Raw genomic sequence first — 20,357 nt, forward strand, 5'->3', positions numbered from 1 at the left:
GTTTGAGTCTCAGCAATGAACCTCAGCATCTTGTGATTCTGGGCAAATCACTTAGTCTTCCTGTGCACAACAAAATGAATTTGTCCTTGTGTAATGCAACTGGTGCTCATGTAAAACGCTCTGATACCTCATACCTTTGGGTCAAATTCCCGCTATATGAAACTCTGTAAAAAACAAACTGAAGATGATGAATTGACAGTCAATTTGTTTGTCGTAATTGCCACAACATCACCTTTTGAATTACAGCAGTTATATGGTTGAAGGTTCCTTTCCAGGTGTTGTAGTGTTAATGAAGAGTCTTTGCCTGTCAGAAAAGAGAGCAAGGAAAAAAGATAAATACTAAATGATATATTTAGTTGGAATAAGAGGATGAAAATAGAGCTATTATGAGAAGAGGAAGGAGGAGAATGTGAGAGAAGAAAATAAAGGGAATGAACTGAACAGAAAGAGCAGACGCAGTAAAGATGGAGATGTTAAGGGAAGAGAGTTCAAAAGAGCGCACAATTGGTATTTCTACAAACAGGTGTTTCAGAAGCCAGCTTTAAAGTAGAGATGTCATTATGTTGCATGAAAATTTAAGCGATATCAGAAACTCTGGTTAGAAATGCACAGATGTATACAAACAAATTTAAGAAAATATCAATAGGTTGACACATATTATGATGGTGACCTGGTCTCACAGTGTTCGTGTTTGGCTTTTCAGATGTTACCTTCCAACCAACACCTGCTTTAACATATCGTACAATTGGAGGAATCCTGGACTTCTACATGGTTTTGGGACCAACCCCAGAGGATGTCGTTAAGGAGTACACTTTAGTATGCAAATTTGTATATCTCTATGGTTGCAACATATATTATTGCTATTTGTTTTTTCAAAGTGATAATATATATTCATAATGTGGTTATATTTACATCCACACCTCTTTAGCTTGTTGGGCGGCCTGTTATGCCAGCTTACTGGTCTTTGGGATTCCAACTTTGCCGGTATGGATATAAAAATGATACAGAAGTTTCAGAACTATATCAAGAAATGAAAGCGGCCAATATTCCTTATGTAAGTAGAATCTTTTATTATAACACACATATTTCATAACTGAGCAGTTTAAAAGAATACGTTTATGTAAATAGCCTGCTTTCTCAACACTGCAGTATAATTTATTTTTTCTGTTCTATGTAGTGGGAAAACAAAAACTGTTTTACTCTGATACATTTGATATGGAAGACTAATTTAAAGCATAGTGCTTTATTAAAAACATTGCAGAGCAGGACAATTTCCAAAAAGTGATTAATGCACTGTGCACCATATTTAGAGTACCACTGAATCATTGTAAACTATAACGGAGAGGACATTCTCCATGTTTTCGCAGCTGACCCTCATTCATCAAACTGTAAATGAGGCCCCACTGTGTTTAATTACACTCTAAAATAGGTATTCAAGATTGATTTTGATCCATTAACAGAGGAGATCCTGTCTGATGTAGGTACATCTCATGAGTGTGTCTACCATTAGCAAATAGTGCTGTATATCTATCCCTATCACTCAGTGTAGTTAACTAGGAGGGAGTACCTTTGTTTCCCGATGGATCTGTATCCTGAAGAAGGCTGGCGGCCCACCAGGGCGATAGGAACAGGCTGAAACATGTGGATATTAGAAGATTAAGTGATGGAGGTATAGTCTCCCCGGTACACCCACTTAACAGTATGTTTTAATCCTGGGAAGAGGGGTCCAGAAGAAATAGGAAGAGAGGCATCCACTTAGACAGTTTTAACATTCTTTCTTTCTACAATTATTAGTTAAATTCTTTCCAAAAAGCATGCATGCGCTCTACCTTGAGCGTTGGTGTATGCCATGGGGTAGAAACAGCCTTATGATGAAGCATGCCACTATTTAGTGGGTGAGGGCAGTTTTAGCAACCCTATGGGTTTTCCAGTTGGTTCTATTCCTAAACTTTCTTTATGTCATAGATTCCCAGACCCCGATTAGGGCAGCTGGTAGTTGATTTAAATATTATTATTTATTTGTCCTTCCTGTTTGGTGAGTTCTATTTTTTGGTTTAGAGAGACAAGGAAGTCTTACGCTCCAGTCCCTCCCAGTGTTGTGTTTTGTATAGCCATTGGAGTCACTCTGGTGTCCTGGGTTCAAGGGAGAAGTTGCAATTCATGTTTCCTTCTCACCCAGGCAAGATGACAGCAGGCACCAGGTCAGCAAACCAGAACAGCATTTCCTTCAGAGCATCAGTCTTGCGAGTGGCAGCCTTTCAGCAGCACCGCAGTCATTCTTCCTGGCATAGTGTCTACAGGCCCAGAAGTGTACTGAAGGGTTGGTGCCTGAGGTCCTGTTTTTGATACCCTGGTGCCCTGGTTCTGGAAGGTGGGGGGGGGGGGGTGCATCTAGGCAGTAGCTTTTAAATCCCCTTCTCTGGCTCCAAGCTGGCTACAGTGACAATGTGAGGTCAATTGGTCCTTTGTGTGAAGGCAGAGAATAGACTATCTAGTTGCAAGTGGGGCTGTGCTCGCCTCCGGCCCCATCCAGGCAGCAGATGGCCCATTCGGACACACTTAACCCCTATGTTGTGTGACTGGCTGGGAGGAATACACAAAGTCTAACTACCAGTTACACCCACTCATGTGACCATGCCATGTTACATGTACAAAAGGGCTAAGGGTAAGAAAAAAACTACTTTCTAAAAGTGCAATTTTTAAAATTGAGATAAAAAACCTGTCTCTAATAAATGTATTAAAGAATCAGCAACTGTTATCCCATGGGATGATTAGGACTTCTGGTAGTGAAAAATTAATTTGTGATTTCTTTCACTTCTAGGACATGTAGAACTTAAAAGTAGATGCCCAAACATTTAATTACACAGCACCTTGCCCTTTGAGATACCCAGGGCCTTCCAAAGGGCTGACATATGTAATAAAAGGGGAGTTTGAGGCTTGGCAAAGGGAGTTTAATAAATTGTTAACATGGCAGAAATAAACGGCTCCCAGGTTGCAGTTTCAGGCCTGGGTCATGTTTTAAGGCGCCACTGAAGTGGGTCGCACAATAAGTGCTGCAGGCCCACTGTTAGCATTTAGGCCCTGCAGCAGGTAAGCATACCATGGGTGAGCGTGGGTGTTCCCATGAAGCCACCTATGCATTCTGACATATTCCTAGATTAACCAACTTTGATAGACCTGGGAATGCATCAGTATTGTATGCCTCCCCTCCAGAGGTGCAACAGCGGGAAATATCTTTATTTCTCCTTTTTGATTTCTCTTTCTAAGTGTGCTGCATTCACTGGTTGTGCCACCCACCTAAATAGACCTTTAAAAATGTCTCAGGCCTGCCACTGCAGAGCCTGTGTGTGCAGTTGTAAACTTCCATTTTGACCTGGCAAAAAAAAAACACTTTACCAGACCCAAACTTTTCTTTTTAAAACATATGTAACCCATAGGGTAGGCCCTGGTCATCCCGGAGGGAAAGGTGCTATGTATTTAAAAAGTAGGACATGTGCTTTTTAGTTTTATATGTCCTGGTAGTTAGAAACTTTCCAATTCGTTTTTCACTACTGCAAGGATTATATCGCCATATGATAAAATTAGAGTTGCCTTATTACATTTTGTAGGCATAATTTCCAAATGGGAAGAGATGTCCAGTTCAAGATTTGTGTCTCCAGAATCACAATTCAAAATCCTAACTTAGGGTGAAGTCAGATTTGAAATTGCCATTCTGAAAATGCCACTTTTCGAAAGTTGCCATTTTCTTGCCCTAGCCATTGGGTGCCTGTGGCCTGTCTCTGGTCACATGACTGGGTGCAGCTGACAGTTGAGCTTTGTATATTCCTCCTAGACAGCCAAACACACTAGGGAGCTTAGGAATGCTTGAGTGGGCCATCACTGTCAGTATGGGTGGGAGGAACTGGACCCAGCCCCAATAACACCTGAATAGGCTGTGTCCCTTCTACATAAAAAGTCTGCAAACCACCTGTAGTTAGTCTGGATCTAGGGCAGGGAAGGCAGGATGCCTGGTAACCTCACAGGGAAGCCTCAAGAAGCTTCTACCCCACTTCAAAGGCAAGACTGGGAAGAAAAACTGGACCTCAGACACCAACTCTTCAGTATCTTTCTGGAACTGTGGATACTCTGCCAGGAAGAATGACTACTGTGTTGCTGAAGGGCTCCCACTCTGCTGTATTGCACTCTGACGAACGTTTGCTTTGATGTTCTGACCTACTGCCTGCTGCCCTCTTGCCAGGGTAAGAAGGACTTAACCTGCATCTCTTGAACCAAGAACACTGGAGTGACTCCAAAAGCTAGTTGGATGGCCTCCTGATATGAAGTCTCAGGGACATAATCCAACATTGCATCTGCACCTGACTCTGTCATCTGTGAGTCTACCCTGACAAGTAGTGCCACCTTGGTACTCGAACCTTGGAAGTGGGCTTAAAGTGGTTTGCGGGCCCAGTGGGACTGTCGCATCTCCTCTGCTGTGCAGCTCAACCCCAAACAGAACCAATGCAGACCCAATGCATCTCTGCAGCTGTGTGTCTTGGACCCGTTGCAAAGACTCATTTTGCAACCGCAGCCCACTGTTTGTTGCATCCTCAGTGCAGGCGCTTGCATCTCTCATTGATGGGAACCATGATAATGACAAGGGACTCCACATCCCAGCCGTGGAGCTCCTTGAACTAAAGCATCATCCAGAGTGTGTGATGCATCACCGACTCCGGACTTCGCATCACAAATCCTTGTCACTGGGATCATAGTCATCAAAGTAACAGGACCTTGCACTGGAGTCTTTTTCCATCTTGGAAATTATATATTACTTTGGTTGCACAATGCATCTTCAACTCAGATCCACACAATGCTCCACAAACCACAGATTAAAGGCACTCTATTCAGTGTACCTAACTGGGACCATGTAGTTGGCCCTCCCTCCACAATGGTCGGCCTAAACTTTTAACTTTGAACCCGTCCAGTGTGACCTGACATCCACAGTTGGTGCTATTTTTCTTAAAAACGTTGAAATTCAATATCTCCGGTTCCACTTGGATTTTTGTTGTATTGGGCTTGTTTTATTTATTAAAATCACTCTATTTTTCGAATACTTCACTATGTTACTGTTTAAAGTGTTGCACAAATATTTTACACATTGCCTCAAAGTTAAGCCTGACTGCTCTGTGTCAAGCTTTCCCAGGGCTGAGCACAAGTTAATTTAGGGTTTGCTAGTGACTTTACGCTGAAGAGAATTGTGGTTTTTGCTAAGTAGGGTTTCACCCGCTGAACCAGTAACCACATTTCTTACAAAAATCATAACATGCTCATATGTGCAAGTGCACAGAGATAAAGAAGGGTAATGTGCTCCCATGCTTTCTGGAATTCACTTTGGCGTGTATGTATTAGCTCAATGATATAGCATGTGCACTGCAGCAACAAGACATGACGCTACTCCATATTTCTGAACTATGTTTGCGAAAGCGCATTTGAACAGTGAGTGCAATGTCTGCCAGAATCTGGCACATAGATCTCTTTGCATTAGTGGGAGCTAGATTATGATACAGCCTTTGTATGATATCAAATCAATTCAAGGTTATGCAGTGGCAACAAAAGCAACACATATTGTGTGGCATGTATTTTAGTTTGTTATAGATTATAAGTAATCCAGAAATGCATTTTCACATGCTATCCTGACCAAATATTTTGGGAATGTTCGGTCAGGTCGAGGAGCATAATTTAAAAAAAACTGTTTACTTAAAAACAAAATATTGCTATTCTTTCTTCTGTTATTTTTTCTAGCTTGCAATGACAAGTAAAAAAAAGATATGTAGAGCAATATTTTTATTTAATGCACTCCTTCAGTAATTATAGAATCGTTGGGCTCTTTCTACACATTCAAAGCTACTGATTGTTTTTCAAAACTGACTTGCAATAACCTACTTCTAGTATCTTTTTGCAACAAACATGTAACAGTTTTTTTGTTCTGTTTAGTTTTGCTCTGAAGATTATATTTTTTGTCTTCATATTTGCAAACATTCTCTCTCTTTAGTGTGAAAGAGCTATGCACCAACGACGTAAGTGATTTGTGAGAAAGGGGTTGATGTAACAATGTATTATATGGGATATAGTGTCCCCTGCTGTACGTGATGATGATACTGCAAGTTACCTTGTAGTTCCACAACCTTTTAAATGAACTAGGCCTTCAGTCAATTTCCCCATATGATCATGGAACTCCTCATTTTCTTGCAATATCTTTAAAATGTATGGGAGAGGGTACTTTATCACATTTAGAACTTTAAATGGCCATAAAATGGTACACATTTGTTTTACCAACATTACAGTATATTTTGGTGAAAATATTAGTGATACAACTTCCTGTTGTAGGATACAAACGTCATAAAAAGATACAATGGCTTGACAATTTGAAATATTTCTCTCTGCAGGATGTTCAGTATACTGACATAGATTACATGGAAAGGCAGATGGATTTTACCCTCAGCAGTCACTTCCAAGGACTTCCAAAACTGGTTGAACACCTGCATTCTGAAGGAATGAGATTCATCATCATCCTGGTACTAACACCCCTGCACACTCTACAGATTTAAATATGTTTCATGTAGTATTTTATTTTAAAATGTTGTGAATCGGCTGTGTATATTTTGCAATGTCCGCATTGTATACCCAAGGAAATTCGATTATTTAGATGTAAGGTTTTATTTAGAGTTTGGCAGAGATTTGATAAACTATTTAGAGTGTATACCTATATAAACACTCTAAATAGGGCATAGAGAACATTCACCAGGCAAACCCCAAATAAGCCTGATAATCTTGAAATGCCCTTAATATTGATGGACAACTAATTTAACACTTTTGTGGTTTATCTTTTAGTGATTGACTAATTAGAGTGGAGGCTTTCCATATAGAAGGAACATATCTGTTATTTGTAAGTTTCAAAGTCTTTTACTAGAAGTAAAAGAAAACCAAAACTTACAACAAATATCCAATCATAACTTTAGCATAATAAAACCATTTACATTTGCAATGCAAGAAGATAATTGAATAGAGGTTTATGAGAGACAATTATTGCAATATAATTTAACCACAATATCTAAACATACGTTGTTAAATTGGAATACACAAATATATTTCCATGCTTGTAATATAAATTGTGGATAGTTATAATTAATTGTAGCTGTAATATTGGAAGAAATATAAGTTGTAGGCTTTATGTATATTACATGCACCTTGGACAACAAAATACATGTAGATCAGCTCAGGGAAAATTCCAACTGGATCCAGTTGTCAGTTACATCATCATCTTTTGGATTTATTTTAGGATCCTGCAATTTCGGGAAATGAAACAAAACCCTACCCAGCCTTTGAACGAGGTGTTAAGGAAGATGTATTCATCAAATGGCCAAACAGCAATGAAATCATCTGGGGCAAGGTACTTACTTCTGTTTAACTGAGTAGAGCAACATGTAGAAAATATCATTTGCACAACAAAAATAATTGCTATGCCTTTGCGTGTTCCTGAGAGCTGATAATAAGGACCAAATCGGGTAAACTGCACCAGTACCAGGCATAGAAGAACACCTTCTAGATCATTTTGCTTAAGTGTTAGTCACATCTGCAGCAGTATATACATCAAGGATCAGCGCAAAAACAATATTTTCGATCAGTGTGTTAATGCAAATTTGGTTCAAAGACTCCTAGAAAATGACTTCCGACCTGCGGAAAATTGCCCAGCAATGATGAGATATATATGCATGTTTTTAAGTGCTAATAGCTGTCACATAAATATAAAGTGGCATATTTAAAATGCCCCTCTGGCACTTTAACGCCGCAGGAGCGTCACTTTTGTGACGTTCCGTAGGAACAGTGAGCCAGGCCATATTTACAAGGCCATGCAAAACCAACCTGTCTGGCTTTTCATGGCCTTGTAAATATGGAGTAAGGCAATGCTTTACCCCGCATGGAAAGGGCAGTTGAAGGGTGTTGCTGAGGGTGTTCACATGCAACAACCCCGGTCTTTGACACTGCCCCAGATTCACAACATAGCGTAAATCAGGGGCAGGTCTAAAACGAATGCCTTCCCAAAGCAAACGTAATATGAAATGTTTACATTTCTCCTTGTTTTTTCCTCTTTCCGCTTGTGCTACAATCAGCAGCACACATAGAATTAAGAAAGCGCCTCCTTTGATTATTTTTGTGTAGCAAGGTGTCCCTTCCAGCACAAATACAATCATGCCAACAACACGGACACCCTTTCACCAAGGTGCAAGGGTCCTTGCGTTGGCGCTCGGCTGTAGTTTGTGCTCCGGCGCTGGCAGAAAAGGCAGGAATACCTTGTAAATACGGGGCATTCCTGCCCTTTTCTTTTGACGTCAGGCAGCGCAGCTAGAACAAGGCTTGCGGCCCTGCCCTATGCTAAAATATTGTAAATATGCCCCAAACTATTCATGAACCTCCGTTTCGAGATAGTCGTTGGTGCAGTTGGAGAATGTATTTATTTACCTTCTGTTGCCTTTTGGGAAGGTTAGAGAATCTAGAAAGGCTTACTAATACCAAGAACATGTATAATTATTGACAGTACATAAAGTAATAAATAAACGTGGTCAACACCGGATGTATATCTTGTAGCTTTTTATGCGTGTAGAAAAAATAGACAAACGCCAGCCGACACGTGTTTCGTCAAAGGACAATGCCTTTGACTCTTCAGGGCTTTACAAGCGTCATAATGGTATCAAATGTCCGGTGATAATTCCAACCCGGATGCGGGTAAAAAGTAAGTGGATATAGAATGTGGTCAAACGGGCGGCTGCGTCTGAGACCACGGAGAAATCTGTAAAGGCAGCACTTCTCCTGTCAGCGTCTCGTCGGTAAGGGTAACACCGGTTTTGTGTCCCATTGTTTAGTGCAGGACTCTGCGCCTGTTCTTTTAGGGGTTTTTGGTTTCCCCTTTTCCTGACAGCACCATACCCCTTAACCACTTCCTGTGTGTAGTCACCCTTCATAGCTACCTGTTTGAGCTCCAACAGCCTGTCACACCAAACCCTGCACACTAACCATTGTTAATACCAAGAACATGGCCTGAGATTATCAGGTATGTTTTGAATCACTGAGGCAAGCAGGCTTCATAGAATGTACAGAACTAATAAGCCTTACATTGTTGTGCATTGTGTTGCAGGATGTTCCTCAACCAACAATCGAACACCTCACTCAACACATGGAAAGCCTTCTCATCCCGAGCAAACCTGAAGCCACCTGGTGCTTGGTGTCACAACAACTTTTTCTGCAGACTCTGGCGTAGATTTAACAACACCACTGCATTAACGGCAGAGCCGGACTGGCCGTAGCAGGCACCGGGCATTTCCCCAGTGGGCCGCCAGTTTTGGGGCCGGTTTTGGGCCGCTAGGGGCCGTTTTTCTTACAGGGCTTTTTTTTCAGCACAGCTGCAATATTGGCCCTTGTAACAAAATCGTCCGAAACCGGCCTTGGCAAATAGCTCCCCCCATGGCCGAGCACTTTTTCATGGCCGGTTTAAGTTCCCAGTCTGGCCCTGATTAACGGAGTAAAATCTGGTTTTGTAGACACTCCATTTCACCTTAATTCTTCACACTTTGTCTGTATTGTTACTGAATGCTTTCCTCAAAGACTCTATCAGAATTAAGCCAATTCCTATGCGGGAATAAAATTAAAACCCCCCTATTTATCCAAAACGTGTCATCCTGATTAACCGTTTGTGTTTGTTTTAGTTCTTATTAACTAACAGGCAGGGAGGACTTCCATATCCCTTTAAATATAAACACTCCTCCAAATGCCTTCTACTATTTTGTTGTTGTTCTGAACACTTTGTGGATAGGAAAATTAATACAAATAACAAAGCTGACTGAGCACCAATATAGAAGTAGTTACTTTGGAAGTGGTTCAAAGAACTGACCGTATCCTGTTAAATAAACCATGGATAGAAAATGGCAGCGGCCGTAAGCAGTACAAAATACAATAAACCACGGTCACCGCTTAGCAAGATGGTTGCAACCCTAATAGAGAGAATACGAGGGTGATAGTCAGTAGCTAGGAGGGATCTAAGGATCTAATAGGCAGCTATGTCTCAAGCCTCGGGGAGAGAGAAGAGGGGCGAGGGAAAGGAAGACTACAGGGATGGGAGAGCACCTTATGACCATTGAGGGAAAAAAGTGGTTTAGACGGAAGGGGGTAACATAGGGCCTTATTTGGTGAACATACATTTATCTAGGATATGCTAGGCTGATTTAGGATTTAGATAGGTCCCTGCACGAACGGGTCTCGAAGATAAGTAACTCACTCACCACCTATGATAAGATCCATTATTGAGTGCCCTGCATTCTAGTAGAGAGCCATATCCTTATCTTTCAGTCCTAGTGGGGCGATCGTAGCATACTGGACTAAAGATTGGAAGAGAAAGCTTAAGGGAATGGTCACATTGAAAATGACTCTAATTGGTTACCTATGTCTTCCTGATAAGAGGTGACCAATTTACAAGACAAAAAACATGTGTTCCGAGTTGCCAAGGGATTTGCCATAAAAACAATAGGCGTCAATCTGATTCGATGAGCCTCCATTTGAAGAGCTAGGAAAGGGTCTGGTGTAGGAAATAAGAGGCAAAGAGTCTAGTGTGGGACAAGGAGGGAATAGGTTTATTGTTAAGTACGTAAATGGTGATGTGGGGCCAGGCCTGATCTGGTAGAGGGGGCTTGTGTGGCATTGAAAGTATTTGGACCAACGTTTTTGCATAGGGGGTATTGAGTTAGATAAGCAATCAAGTAAGAGTTTGTAAACTTTAGAGCTAAGATGTCCTCCGCTTCTGGCTGAATGGATGAATTGAAACATTGGAAAAGGTCTACTTTTACCACTTTGCTTTTTTAAAAAACGAATATTTTAACCTTTCCTATTTTAGTTGACTTGTGAATTGGGAATGCTTTTAAATTGTGACTGTGATGTTGTGATTGTTGCTAGTTCGCCTATGCTCTGAGTGTGTTATACTCCGTTTCTTTTGCACTTAGCACTTTTCTGAGGAAATTTTAGGTCTCAGTGGCCCTCTTGTTGTGCCTTCTGCCATCCGCGGTCAGCGCTCTAGTCGCTGCACGCCTCCCTCAGTTAACGCTACTTAATGGCCTCTAGTCGGATGCGCAGTGCATGCCCCAGTAGCGTACCGAAGGCGCGTCTGAGGCAAGCCCATCTGCGCCCGTCAGTGCCTGTCAGTGCCAGATCAGCTGCCAGGGCCAGTTATGCCGCCCGAGTTAGGCCCTCTGCTGAAAATATATTGCAGCTACCGGGTGAGCTACTAAAGACACTCCGGCCTCCCCTTGTCCTTCACACAGAGGTTTTTCTATGTTGTCTCAGTCGGTCTTTGTTTGCTCGGCTTGTGGGTCTACATTGACGTCTGCCATGTCCCCTGGCAATCTGCCTAATGAAGCTGCAAAGGCCCTGCGTATCAGCGCTGCCCTTATTAATGCTAGATCTTTAAGGAAGCATTATATGGATGTGTTGGACTTGGTCTCCGATAATTCTCTGGACTTGCTGTACATTACTGAGACTTAGCTGGATTCCTAATCCAATCCCATTGTGGCATTGGCAACACCAGCAGGCTATAAGCTTCATTGCGTGGACCGCCTCGCTGGACGAAGGGGCGGCCTGGCTATTTTGCACAGGGATGGCTGGGTGCTCGATAGGGAAACCTCTGGTGTGTGGGGTGAGTGTGAGGCGTTGGATTTAAGTATACAGTTTTCGCCCCATTTCACACTAGGGGGCTCTCTCCTGGTCTGACAGATGTTTTTCTTACATTTTGTGGGGATGCAGTGGCCGAGCGAGCATTACGCTTCTCTCGCTATTTGGTTTTGGGAGATGTTAATCTTCATCTCAACCAATCTGATGCAGGATATTCAGCTGACTTCCTCAGCTCCTTTCAACTAGCCCATCTCTCACAATGGGTTACCCATTCTACCCTTCAGGGGCATATCTTAAACCCTGCTTGCTCTAACTTTCCGATTCAGGTGGCCAAGCCCTCACCGGTTTCCTGGTCAGATCACTTTCTCATATGTTTTTCATGGGAAGTTACCCAACCTGTTAGGCTGGTTGGCTGCCATCCCCTACCAATTTTTAGCAAAATTGACCCTACCCAGTTTTCCAGCACTTTGGCTGCGTCTCAGCCTACTCTCCAGCAAGATCTCAAGGGAAATCTGTCCAGGTTTGGATTTCTGCTTCAGAGTCTGCTCTTTCTGCACCTTGCCGGCCTAAGTTGGCTAGAGATTCTCCCTCCAAACCATGGTTTTCCTTAAAACATGAATGTAAAATACTGGAAAGGGCATGGCACTCTAGTGGCTACTGCCTTCTAGCAAAACACACACTTGGAGCTAAACAAAAAAGCTACTACACCGCTATAGCAGCTGCAAAAAGATGCTATTTTTGATCAGGCCAACAATAACTCCAAAGGAATATTCTCTAATGTGGAAAGTGTTATGTCTCCTAGTGCCCAAGCTTGAGCTGCACTAGTCTCGGAGACCTGGTGTAATACTCTTGCAACATTTTTCTTGGACAAGATCTGCACTATACAAGCCAGTTTTACCTCTTGTTCTATGGCATGCATTATCTCTTTGTCTGGCCTGCCAGCCGCTAGTCTCATCAATACTTTGTCAACTTTTGAGCCTACTGAGTTGGCCTGTTCTCTCAAAATTCTTAAGTCTTTGAAGTCGGGCTCTCTGACTGATCCCTGTGCCACTGTTGCGGATACCATCAATCCCGAAGCTAACAAAATTGTCAATATGTCCTTGCAGGAAAGTCTTGTTCCGGCATCCTGGAAGCAGGCATAAATTCTACCTCTCCTAAAGAACCCGTCTCTTCACCCAATGATACCGGGAAACTACCGCCCCATCTCACTGCTGACAAGCCTGGCCAAGGTCTGTGAGAAGGCCGTCACCAATCAACTGACTAATTTTGTCGAGGTATCGGGTCTGCTGCACCCGGCTCAATCGGGATTTCATGCCTTGTTTAGTACAGAGTCTGCACTGCTGGAAGTGACAGAGGCAATTCGCGAATGTTTGGATGCCGGCGGGAGAGCGGCATTGGTTAAACTTGATCTTTCGGCGGCATTCGGCACTGTGCCACACTCTTTGCTTCTTGATCGCCTTTTGGAGATCGGGATATCTGGCTCTCCTTGGCGCTGGATCAAATCTTTTCTGGAAGGCCACTCACAGCAGCTCTGGCTTCCACCTTATGTCTTGATACCTCAGCGGGCGGCCACTAGTGTCCCACAAGGGTCATCCCTTAGTCCCCTTCTTTTCAACATCTATGTTACTCCGCTGATATACCTAGTGGAGTCATTAGAGGCTAAGGTGATGCCTATGCTGAAGACACCCAGCTTCTGTTTTCTTGGGGAAGGGATGATGACTCAGTTCTTGCGGCTCAATACTGTCTGTCCTCTGTTTTCTGCTGGCTCGCGTAGGGACAGCTAAAATGTGACAAAGAGAAATCAGAAGTCCTCTTGTGTGGCGTCTTTCCAGCTAATTTCTGAGAAAGCATATCCCCCCTGGCTTCTCCTTGCCTAATGCAATGGGTATTGCTGCAAAAAACCTGGGGGTCTGGTACAAAGAGAATCTGTCCTTCACTACCCTGGTTAAAAAGCTGGTTGGGACCTGCTTCGGTACACTGAAAGCCTTGAGGAAGGTTCTACCTCTTCTTTCAAGACCTGCTAAAGAAACGGTTGTCCATGCTTTGATTTTGTCTCGTTTGGACTATGCTAATGCACTTTATGTGGGCATCTCCGGCTACCTCCTGAACAAATTACAGGTTGTTCAAAACTCGGTGGCCAGACTCCTGCTGGGGATATCTCGCAGGTGTAGTGTGCGTGCTCACTTGCGCTCTTTGCACTCGCCTCCAGTGGAGTCCCAAATACAATTCAAAACCCTGGCTATTGCTCATAGGGCCCTATATGGCTTGGGTCCTACCTACCTTCAGTAGAGGTTCGCTTTCTATGACCCTGTGAGACAGTTGAATTCATCCTCCCAACCTTTGATGCAGACCCCTAGGTTCGAACGCCAAAGGCTGGGTGGGAGTTCCTTTGTGCATAAAGCTGCCCTGGCATGGAATGCTTTACCCTTGGCGTTGCACAGTATTTAAGATTCTGTGATATTTAAAAAAAAGTTAAAAACCCTTCTCTTTCAATAGTGCTTTGGTTTGTGGTTCCTTTTCCCAAGTTCGCATCAGGACACTCTGTTGAGTATCTGTACATGAAATAAATTGATATAACATAACAGGGTAGCAGGTTGGAGAAGGCCCAATTTGGGGAGTGTTTCTTTTATTTTTAAGAAGTCATACAAATCTATGTTTAGTAGGGAGTGCCTCACTTATAAAGTCAAAAAGGAAAGGGGTTCCCTATTTGCATATAGATCAAATACCTTATTGATACCTTTGGTTGACCTTACTGGGCCTTAAGTTGGTGAATTCAGTATTTCAGATTTATTATTTTTCCAAAGTGACAGGGTCCAAGATTTGTTTATATTCGATGAGAGGAGTTAAACGAGTAGGCATAGGCCACAGATCATGTTGAGAATAATATCTAGAGTGTAGCAAAGTTATTCTAGACATTGTGAAGGACACAGTAAATTGTTAAAGTGAGATAAGGTGTAGTTCAATTTGATACCACGGAAATCTAATGGGGGAAGCAGAGTCCAGTCAGCGAGTGCCATTTGTTGCCAAGAATGCAGTCTGGTAATCACATCAGTTTGGTGAGTTGCAACATCCCGCAGCATAGGGTAAACACTGTTTTTTGAGGGCTATTCTGGGCCTCTTTTTGGACCAGAGAAATTCTGAGGCTACTCTATGCACATCCACAATGAATTACTTAGAGAGACGTACAGGGAGTTCACTAATGGAGTTATCATAATTTACAAGGACTTTTTACTGCCCAACCATGAGATGTGTTTCTGTGATCAAGTGGAGAGTGGGTCCTTCATTTTTTCTAGAGTCTTCTAATCATGATGTAAAATAGATTAGGATAAATGGTTGGAGAACCAAAGGCCCAGGTATTTAGTTAACCAGGGGTGCCACTGCAAATCCATGAGCCCAATGCAAGGCGGGATACAATGAACGTTTAGTGGCAAAACCTCTGTATTTTCTTTTTTTAGTGAGTAGGCAGTAACACTTAAATTGGCCTGAATGCGACCCCCTATTGATTTTGCAAAGCTCTGGCTGCTCATCATCATGAAATATGACATTCACCAGTGTTTACTAAGAATTAGCATTTTAAGTTTAATTGCATGTACTTTGCTCGAATACACTCCACTTACAAGCTTCTTTCTCACAAATCTATTGTACAAATATGTGCTTTTCAATGACCTAGTATTTTTTTAGTTAACTACATCAGTGAACAAAGAATGTGAATGCAAATTATTTTTACTGACTTCAAATCTATTACAAATCATTCTTTAAAAACATCTTTGGACTTACTAAAGTGTTTATTTTAAAAGAACAAATATATTTTGCTAACAAAAATGTGATTTGCTGTTAGAAGTTTGCAGAAATAAGGCATTCTTAAAATTCTACTGCCATTATAGCTAAGTCTACACTGCTGCACTATTCTATGTCATGAGGGATTCTATCATATATTATATAAAAATTATATGTCCTTGCATTCAAACATAGCTTGACAGAATTACGACCACAAATATAAATATTGCCTGTTTATTCAATTGTTAAAATATATTTCATCAATTCACTTCGGACAGTTCATTTGACATGTGCATTGTTGTTTTTTGAACCTTTAGGTGTGGCCAGATTACCCGAACATAGTAGTCAACGATTCACTTTCATGGGATGAACAAGTTCAGGTACAGAAGTAATTTGATGGATTTACTGAATAATACTTTGGATAATGTAATTAGAATTTGCTACTGGTGCATATTTTATAAGTCTATGAGCAAACGTAACATATTGTACTTTAGACTTAACTTCAAATCCAGTTTCCAGTTTAACTACTTTATTACGGCCGAGGACCATAAAAGCAATACAAAATAGAAATCACATTATGATATTAGTCAAATGAATACAGGATAAACAATTTCCAGGTAAAATTTTAGATTAAATAAAATCTCTGCATAATATCAAATTAATTAATTTAAAACATGATTTGAAAAACAAAACTGTGTTAAAACATTGTTTTGTTATACAATTAAACGTCTCCTAGCAGGTTATATTTAATAGTCAGCTGGGTGAGGATGTACAGTGACAACTATCATGATTGTGTGTAATGTGTACATTCTAGCTTTCGCGTAATTGTGCTGGCACAAACAGGTCAGATTGCTTCTAAAAATGTAGCTATAAAAAAGCCCAAACAAGACTCATTGGCTGACTTGTTGATCTGCAAGGCTTGTTTGTGGAACCGTGTTCTAAAATGTCTATGTAAGGTTAGAATCCAGCGTCTTCTTTGTCTAGTATATGCTGGGCAAAAAAATAGATGAGCAACTTTCTCCTTGGTTGCTCCACAGGCATTGCAGGCTGCACTACTCTCTGTGTGGGACCTCCATTTACTGGTGAAAGATGCAAGTGGCAAAATACCCAGTCTAAATGTTATATACATAGATCTGGTAAATGGTGGGTCGATCTCATCCAGGTAGGTTTTGAATCTTAGTTCACATTTGTGATTCAACAGGCAGTCAGATAAGCCGGCAGAACTAGTTGATGTCAATACCTTCTTCTGCTCATTAGTCCAGAAAGCATCTTTGACCTCTTTTACAGAAAATGCAGAGATGTGCTCTGGGCATTGCCAAAGATCAGAAACACCCAGTGCAAAAAAAGATTGCTAAATGTAGCTTTGTCACTGCAAAGTGTTAACACATACGGGGGGTTAGAAGAATATCCTTTAATCCATTCCTAAAACATTCCAGCTCAGGGACCAGCCATAATCTCAACCAGTATAAGATTGGTTTTACTCCAACTATGGCATCAATTGGGCGAACATTTAGGTCACTCTGTAGAAAACCCGGGCATACTTTGGGGGAGTTAAGCACTGACCGAAAAAACTTGTTTTCAGCAATCCCTAGAGATTTCATGTGCTATGGCCCCAGAGTTCAGAGCCATGAGTAGCCATAGCCACGAATTGGGCTCTTCTTATTTCCAAAAGTGGGGACATTGGGTGAGAAAATGTACTTTTAGCAAACTTTGACGTGGCAGCAGCCCTGTGATTAACTATCTGGCTATTCCATGAGCTGTTGCAGGCAGAAACATACCAAAGGTAGTTCAAATCTGAGACTCTCTCCAGGATGGCTCCCCTGGTCTAATTGATCCTCAAATTGTTTATGGGGAAGAATAGCTAATAGCCCAATTGTTTTTTTTATCAGCCTTTATGGCTAACTCATTTGTAGTGCAAAACAGGTTGAATCTTTCTAGTAGTAGCTCCAAGTCTTTGGGGGTTTTTGACACCAAGAGGGTATCATCGGCAAATAGCAATGCCAGGATTTTTACATCATCCAGGACCGGGGAGTCGTCTATGCATCCCATGAGGAAGTTGAAGCACCTGTTAATAAAAAGTAGAAAGAGTGTTGGGGCAATAACACATCCTTGCCTTACACCTTTATCTACTGGGATGCGATCTGCTAATGCACCCTCTGGGCCCCATCTTACTTGGGTATAGTTTTCGGTGTGGCGTGATTTAAGTAACACAGGAGGGATACCCATGTCCCCAAGGCTGCCCATAGTTTGTCGCTAGGGGACATATCGAGGGCAGCCTTGAAGGGCCAAGAATGCCATGTAAAAACTGCCTCCATTAACGTCTATGTTTTCCACCTCAGCATCAAGAACCTAAAAACATAGACTACGCTACTTTTTTTGTGGCAAAAATCCTACATGAAAAGGGGACAGACTATTATTATCTTCCAGCCAAGCACTTAAATGGCCCAGAACTTGTTTGCATTAGATCCTTTGGGCTATATCTATCAGATCCCATGCCTTTCTTGTTTATGGGGACTATTTCTGCTCCCCTTCATGAATCTGGGATAAGTGCACCACCCGCAATGGCATTGGAGATATGATTTAAGTATGGTGACCAGATCTCAGGTGCAGATTTGAACAAATCCCCAAGGGCTTTTATCCAGTCCGGGGGCCTTTCCTACTTTCAGTTCGGAAAAAGCCTACTGTGTCTCAGCCAGGGTGAATAGTAATCTATTGTTTAAAGACTCATGCCAGGGCCAAAGAGAGTCTTGTTCTGTATTGGTTAGTTTGCCCTTACCATAAAGGGATTGGAAATGGACCACCCAGTCCATGGGTAAGATGTTGACTTCAGGTCTAATTGAGTCTGATTTATATCCATGGCTAAATATATGCGAAAAAGTGTCTTGGTTTTTAGTTTGAATGGCTTCTAAGACCCCTCCCCCCCCCCATATTTGAGAGTTCCTGGTTCTCTTGGTGTTTTTAAGGATTGCTTTGTACATGCTCCTTTCTTCCTGAATTAGGGAGTGTTGTTCATTTTTGATAGCTTTATTAAGGGAGGTTTTGGCCTCTCAACACTCTTTGTTATACCATTAGCGATTATTAATATGCGTGTAATTGGTGTTTGTAATAGTTTTTGTTAAACAAGTGCTCCTCAGAGAGCAGTGAAACAATCAGAGTGGAGCTTTGAAACGTCTAGGGTGTTAAGATCATGGTCATTCATTGATGACAGGAAGGGCTCCAAAGAAGTACACATTTGGCTTAGAGAATCAGAATTTGAAGCAATACTATCCAATCTGTTGTTTTTCCGGTTGCGAGTGACAGTCAATGCCCCTTTGGGCAAGCCTTTGGCCTGATCTTCTAAAAGGAGGCTACCCTCAAGGGTTAGGAGCAAGGGAAAGTGGTCCCTTTCATATCCGTCCTTGCCCCTCATATGAATCAGCTCAGGCCACAAATAGAGGTCCAAGAGAAAAAAGTTGCTGTTTCTTGAAATCCAAAAGGGTAGGGCCATTTCAGGTTCTCAATTGGCACATGAGAGAGAGAGATATCTATCAATTGAAGAGCAACCTTAGAGGTAGTTACAAGATAAGCTCCTTGTTACTTGGGAATGCCATGATGGCCATCCTCATCTCTAGCTATATCTCTGATTAAAACTAAAGGTTCATAGGATTTATTAAAATTGCCCCATTATAATAGCGATGTCTCTGCTAGGGATGGGTATTCATTCCCTCAAGTTAGTTATACCCTCTGAGTCTGCGGGGATTTTCCTATTGTACAAATTATACCCAAAAATGTTTTTACCATTTTACTGCCCAGATTGCAACCCCAAGATATCCTTGTAGTGGATGCTTAGTTGTGTCACCTGCCATCCTAACCTAATTCTGACCCATATTGTGAGGCCCCTGAGGCTCTGCGTTTGTGAGACTTCTGCACTAGGGTAAAAAAAACTTTTAAGACAATGCCTATCAGAAGCCATTTGGTCCCAAGTCTTTTGAAACATAATAATGTCAGCCATGTCAGTGAAGACTCCCCAGTCAATGAACACCCCCCGCCCCCCAGTCCATTTGGGACAATTTTCCTTTTAGGCCATCAACATTCCAAGATACTGTCTTTAGTTTATGGACCCCTCTGGGTTCAGTGGTTGAGCCCCATCACCAGGTGATGTTAATGATGGCGAAAGCCCAGTGTGAGAAGCATCCAAGGGTACTTCAAAGCAGTTTTATTTTTATATTTATTTCAAACGTTTTAAATAGACTTATCTGGGCCTTTTAGAGGGTCATGTTTTCATTAGGTTTATTCAGCATTTAGAAATACTTTTCTTATGATAAATTGAACATCAACTGTACGTTTTTATCTCATGAACTGATGCGGGTTTCAATATGAACGAGAAGTATTTGCACACAAAAAAAATTACATGTTCATAAGATAAGAGTACCCAATATTAAAATATAGATGTCCGTATTTTAGTTAGATCGCAACACTAGTACAGATAAATGTACATATATTCTATATGGCGGATGTTAACACATTAAATCATGAGGGACTGAAGTGTATTTCAATAAAAGATTAAATTAAATATGATATATCTGAGACAAATGAATCTCTTGTTTTGAATAATAAATAATTTGCGGCAAGCAATCTATATGCAATATTTTAATTCAATAATTTAAATAACTAGTATTTCAGGAAAATTGTTTAGGGAAAGTAAGATAGCTAAACAACTTCTGATTTTCGGCCCAGCCTTCACAGTAATGAAAGCATCATTTTATATTTCATTAAACATACTTGAATTTAGATATAAATAACTTTTCAAATCATACCCTCTAGAGAAAAAAGTGAGTTATTGTTTTGTGAAAAGAGTATATTCATTCCTATGCAGTAGGAAGAAAGAAGGAAAGAAAGAGAGCAAAGGGGCA

At 41.5% G+C, this 20,357-nt stretch overlaps 1 protein-coding gene across 1 annotated transcript in view; it reads left to right on the top strand.

Annotated features, from left to right (window-relative positions):
* LOC147683948 (maltase-glucoamylase-like) overlaps positions 1–20,357 on the top strand; it is a 588,456-nt gene that overhangs the window by 279,949 nt on the left and 288,150 nt on the right. Inside the window, exons 30-34 of the mRNA XM_086944339.1 lie at positions 704–816; positions 929–1,054; positions 6,423–6,551; positions 7,316–7,426; positions 15,783–15,845. Coding sequence (XP_086800465.1) covers positions 704–816; positions 929–1,054; positions 6,423–6,551; positions 7,316–7,426; positions 15,783–15,845 — 542 coding nt within the window. The remainder of the gene's footprint in view (positions 1–703; positions 817–928; positions 1,055–6,422; positions 6,552–7,315; positions 7,427–15,782; positions 15,846–20,357) is intronic.

The sequence above is a fragment of the Lissotriton vulgaris genome, chromosome 11 (genome assembly GCF_964263255.1).
Source record: "Lissotriton vulgaris chromosome 11, aLisVul1.2, whole genome shotgun sequence".
NCBI lineage: Eukaryota > Metazoa > Chordata > Amphibia > Caudata > Salamandridae > Lissotriton > Lissotriton vulgaris.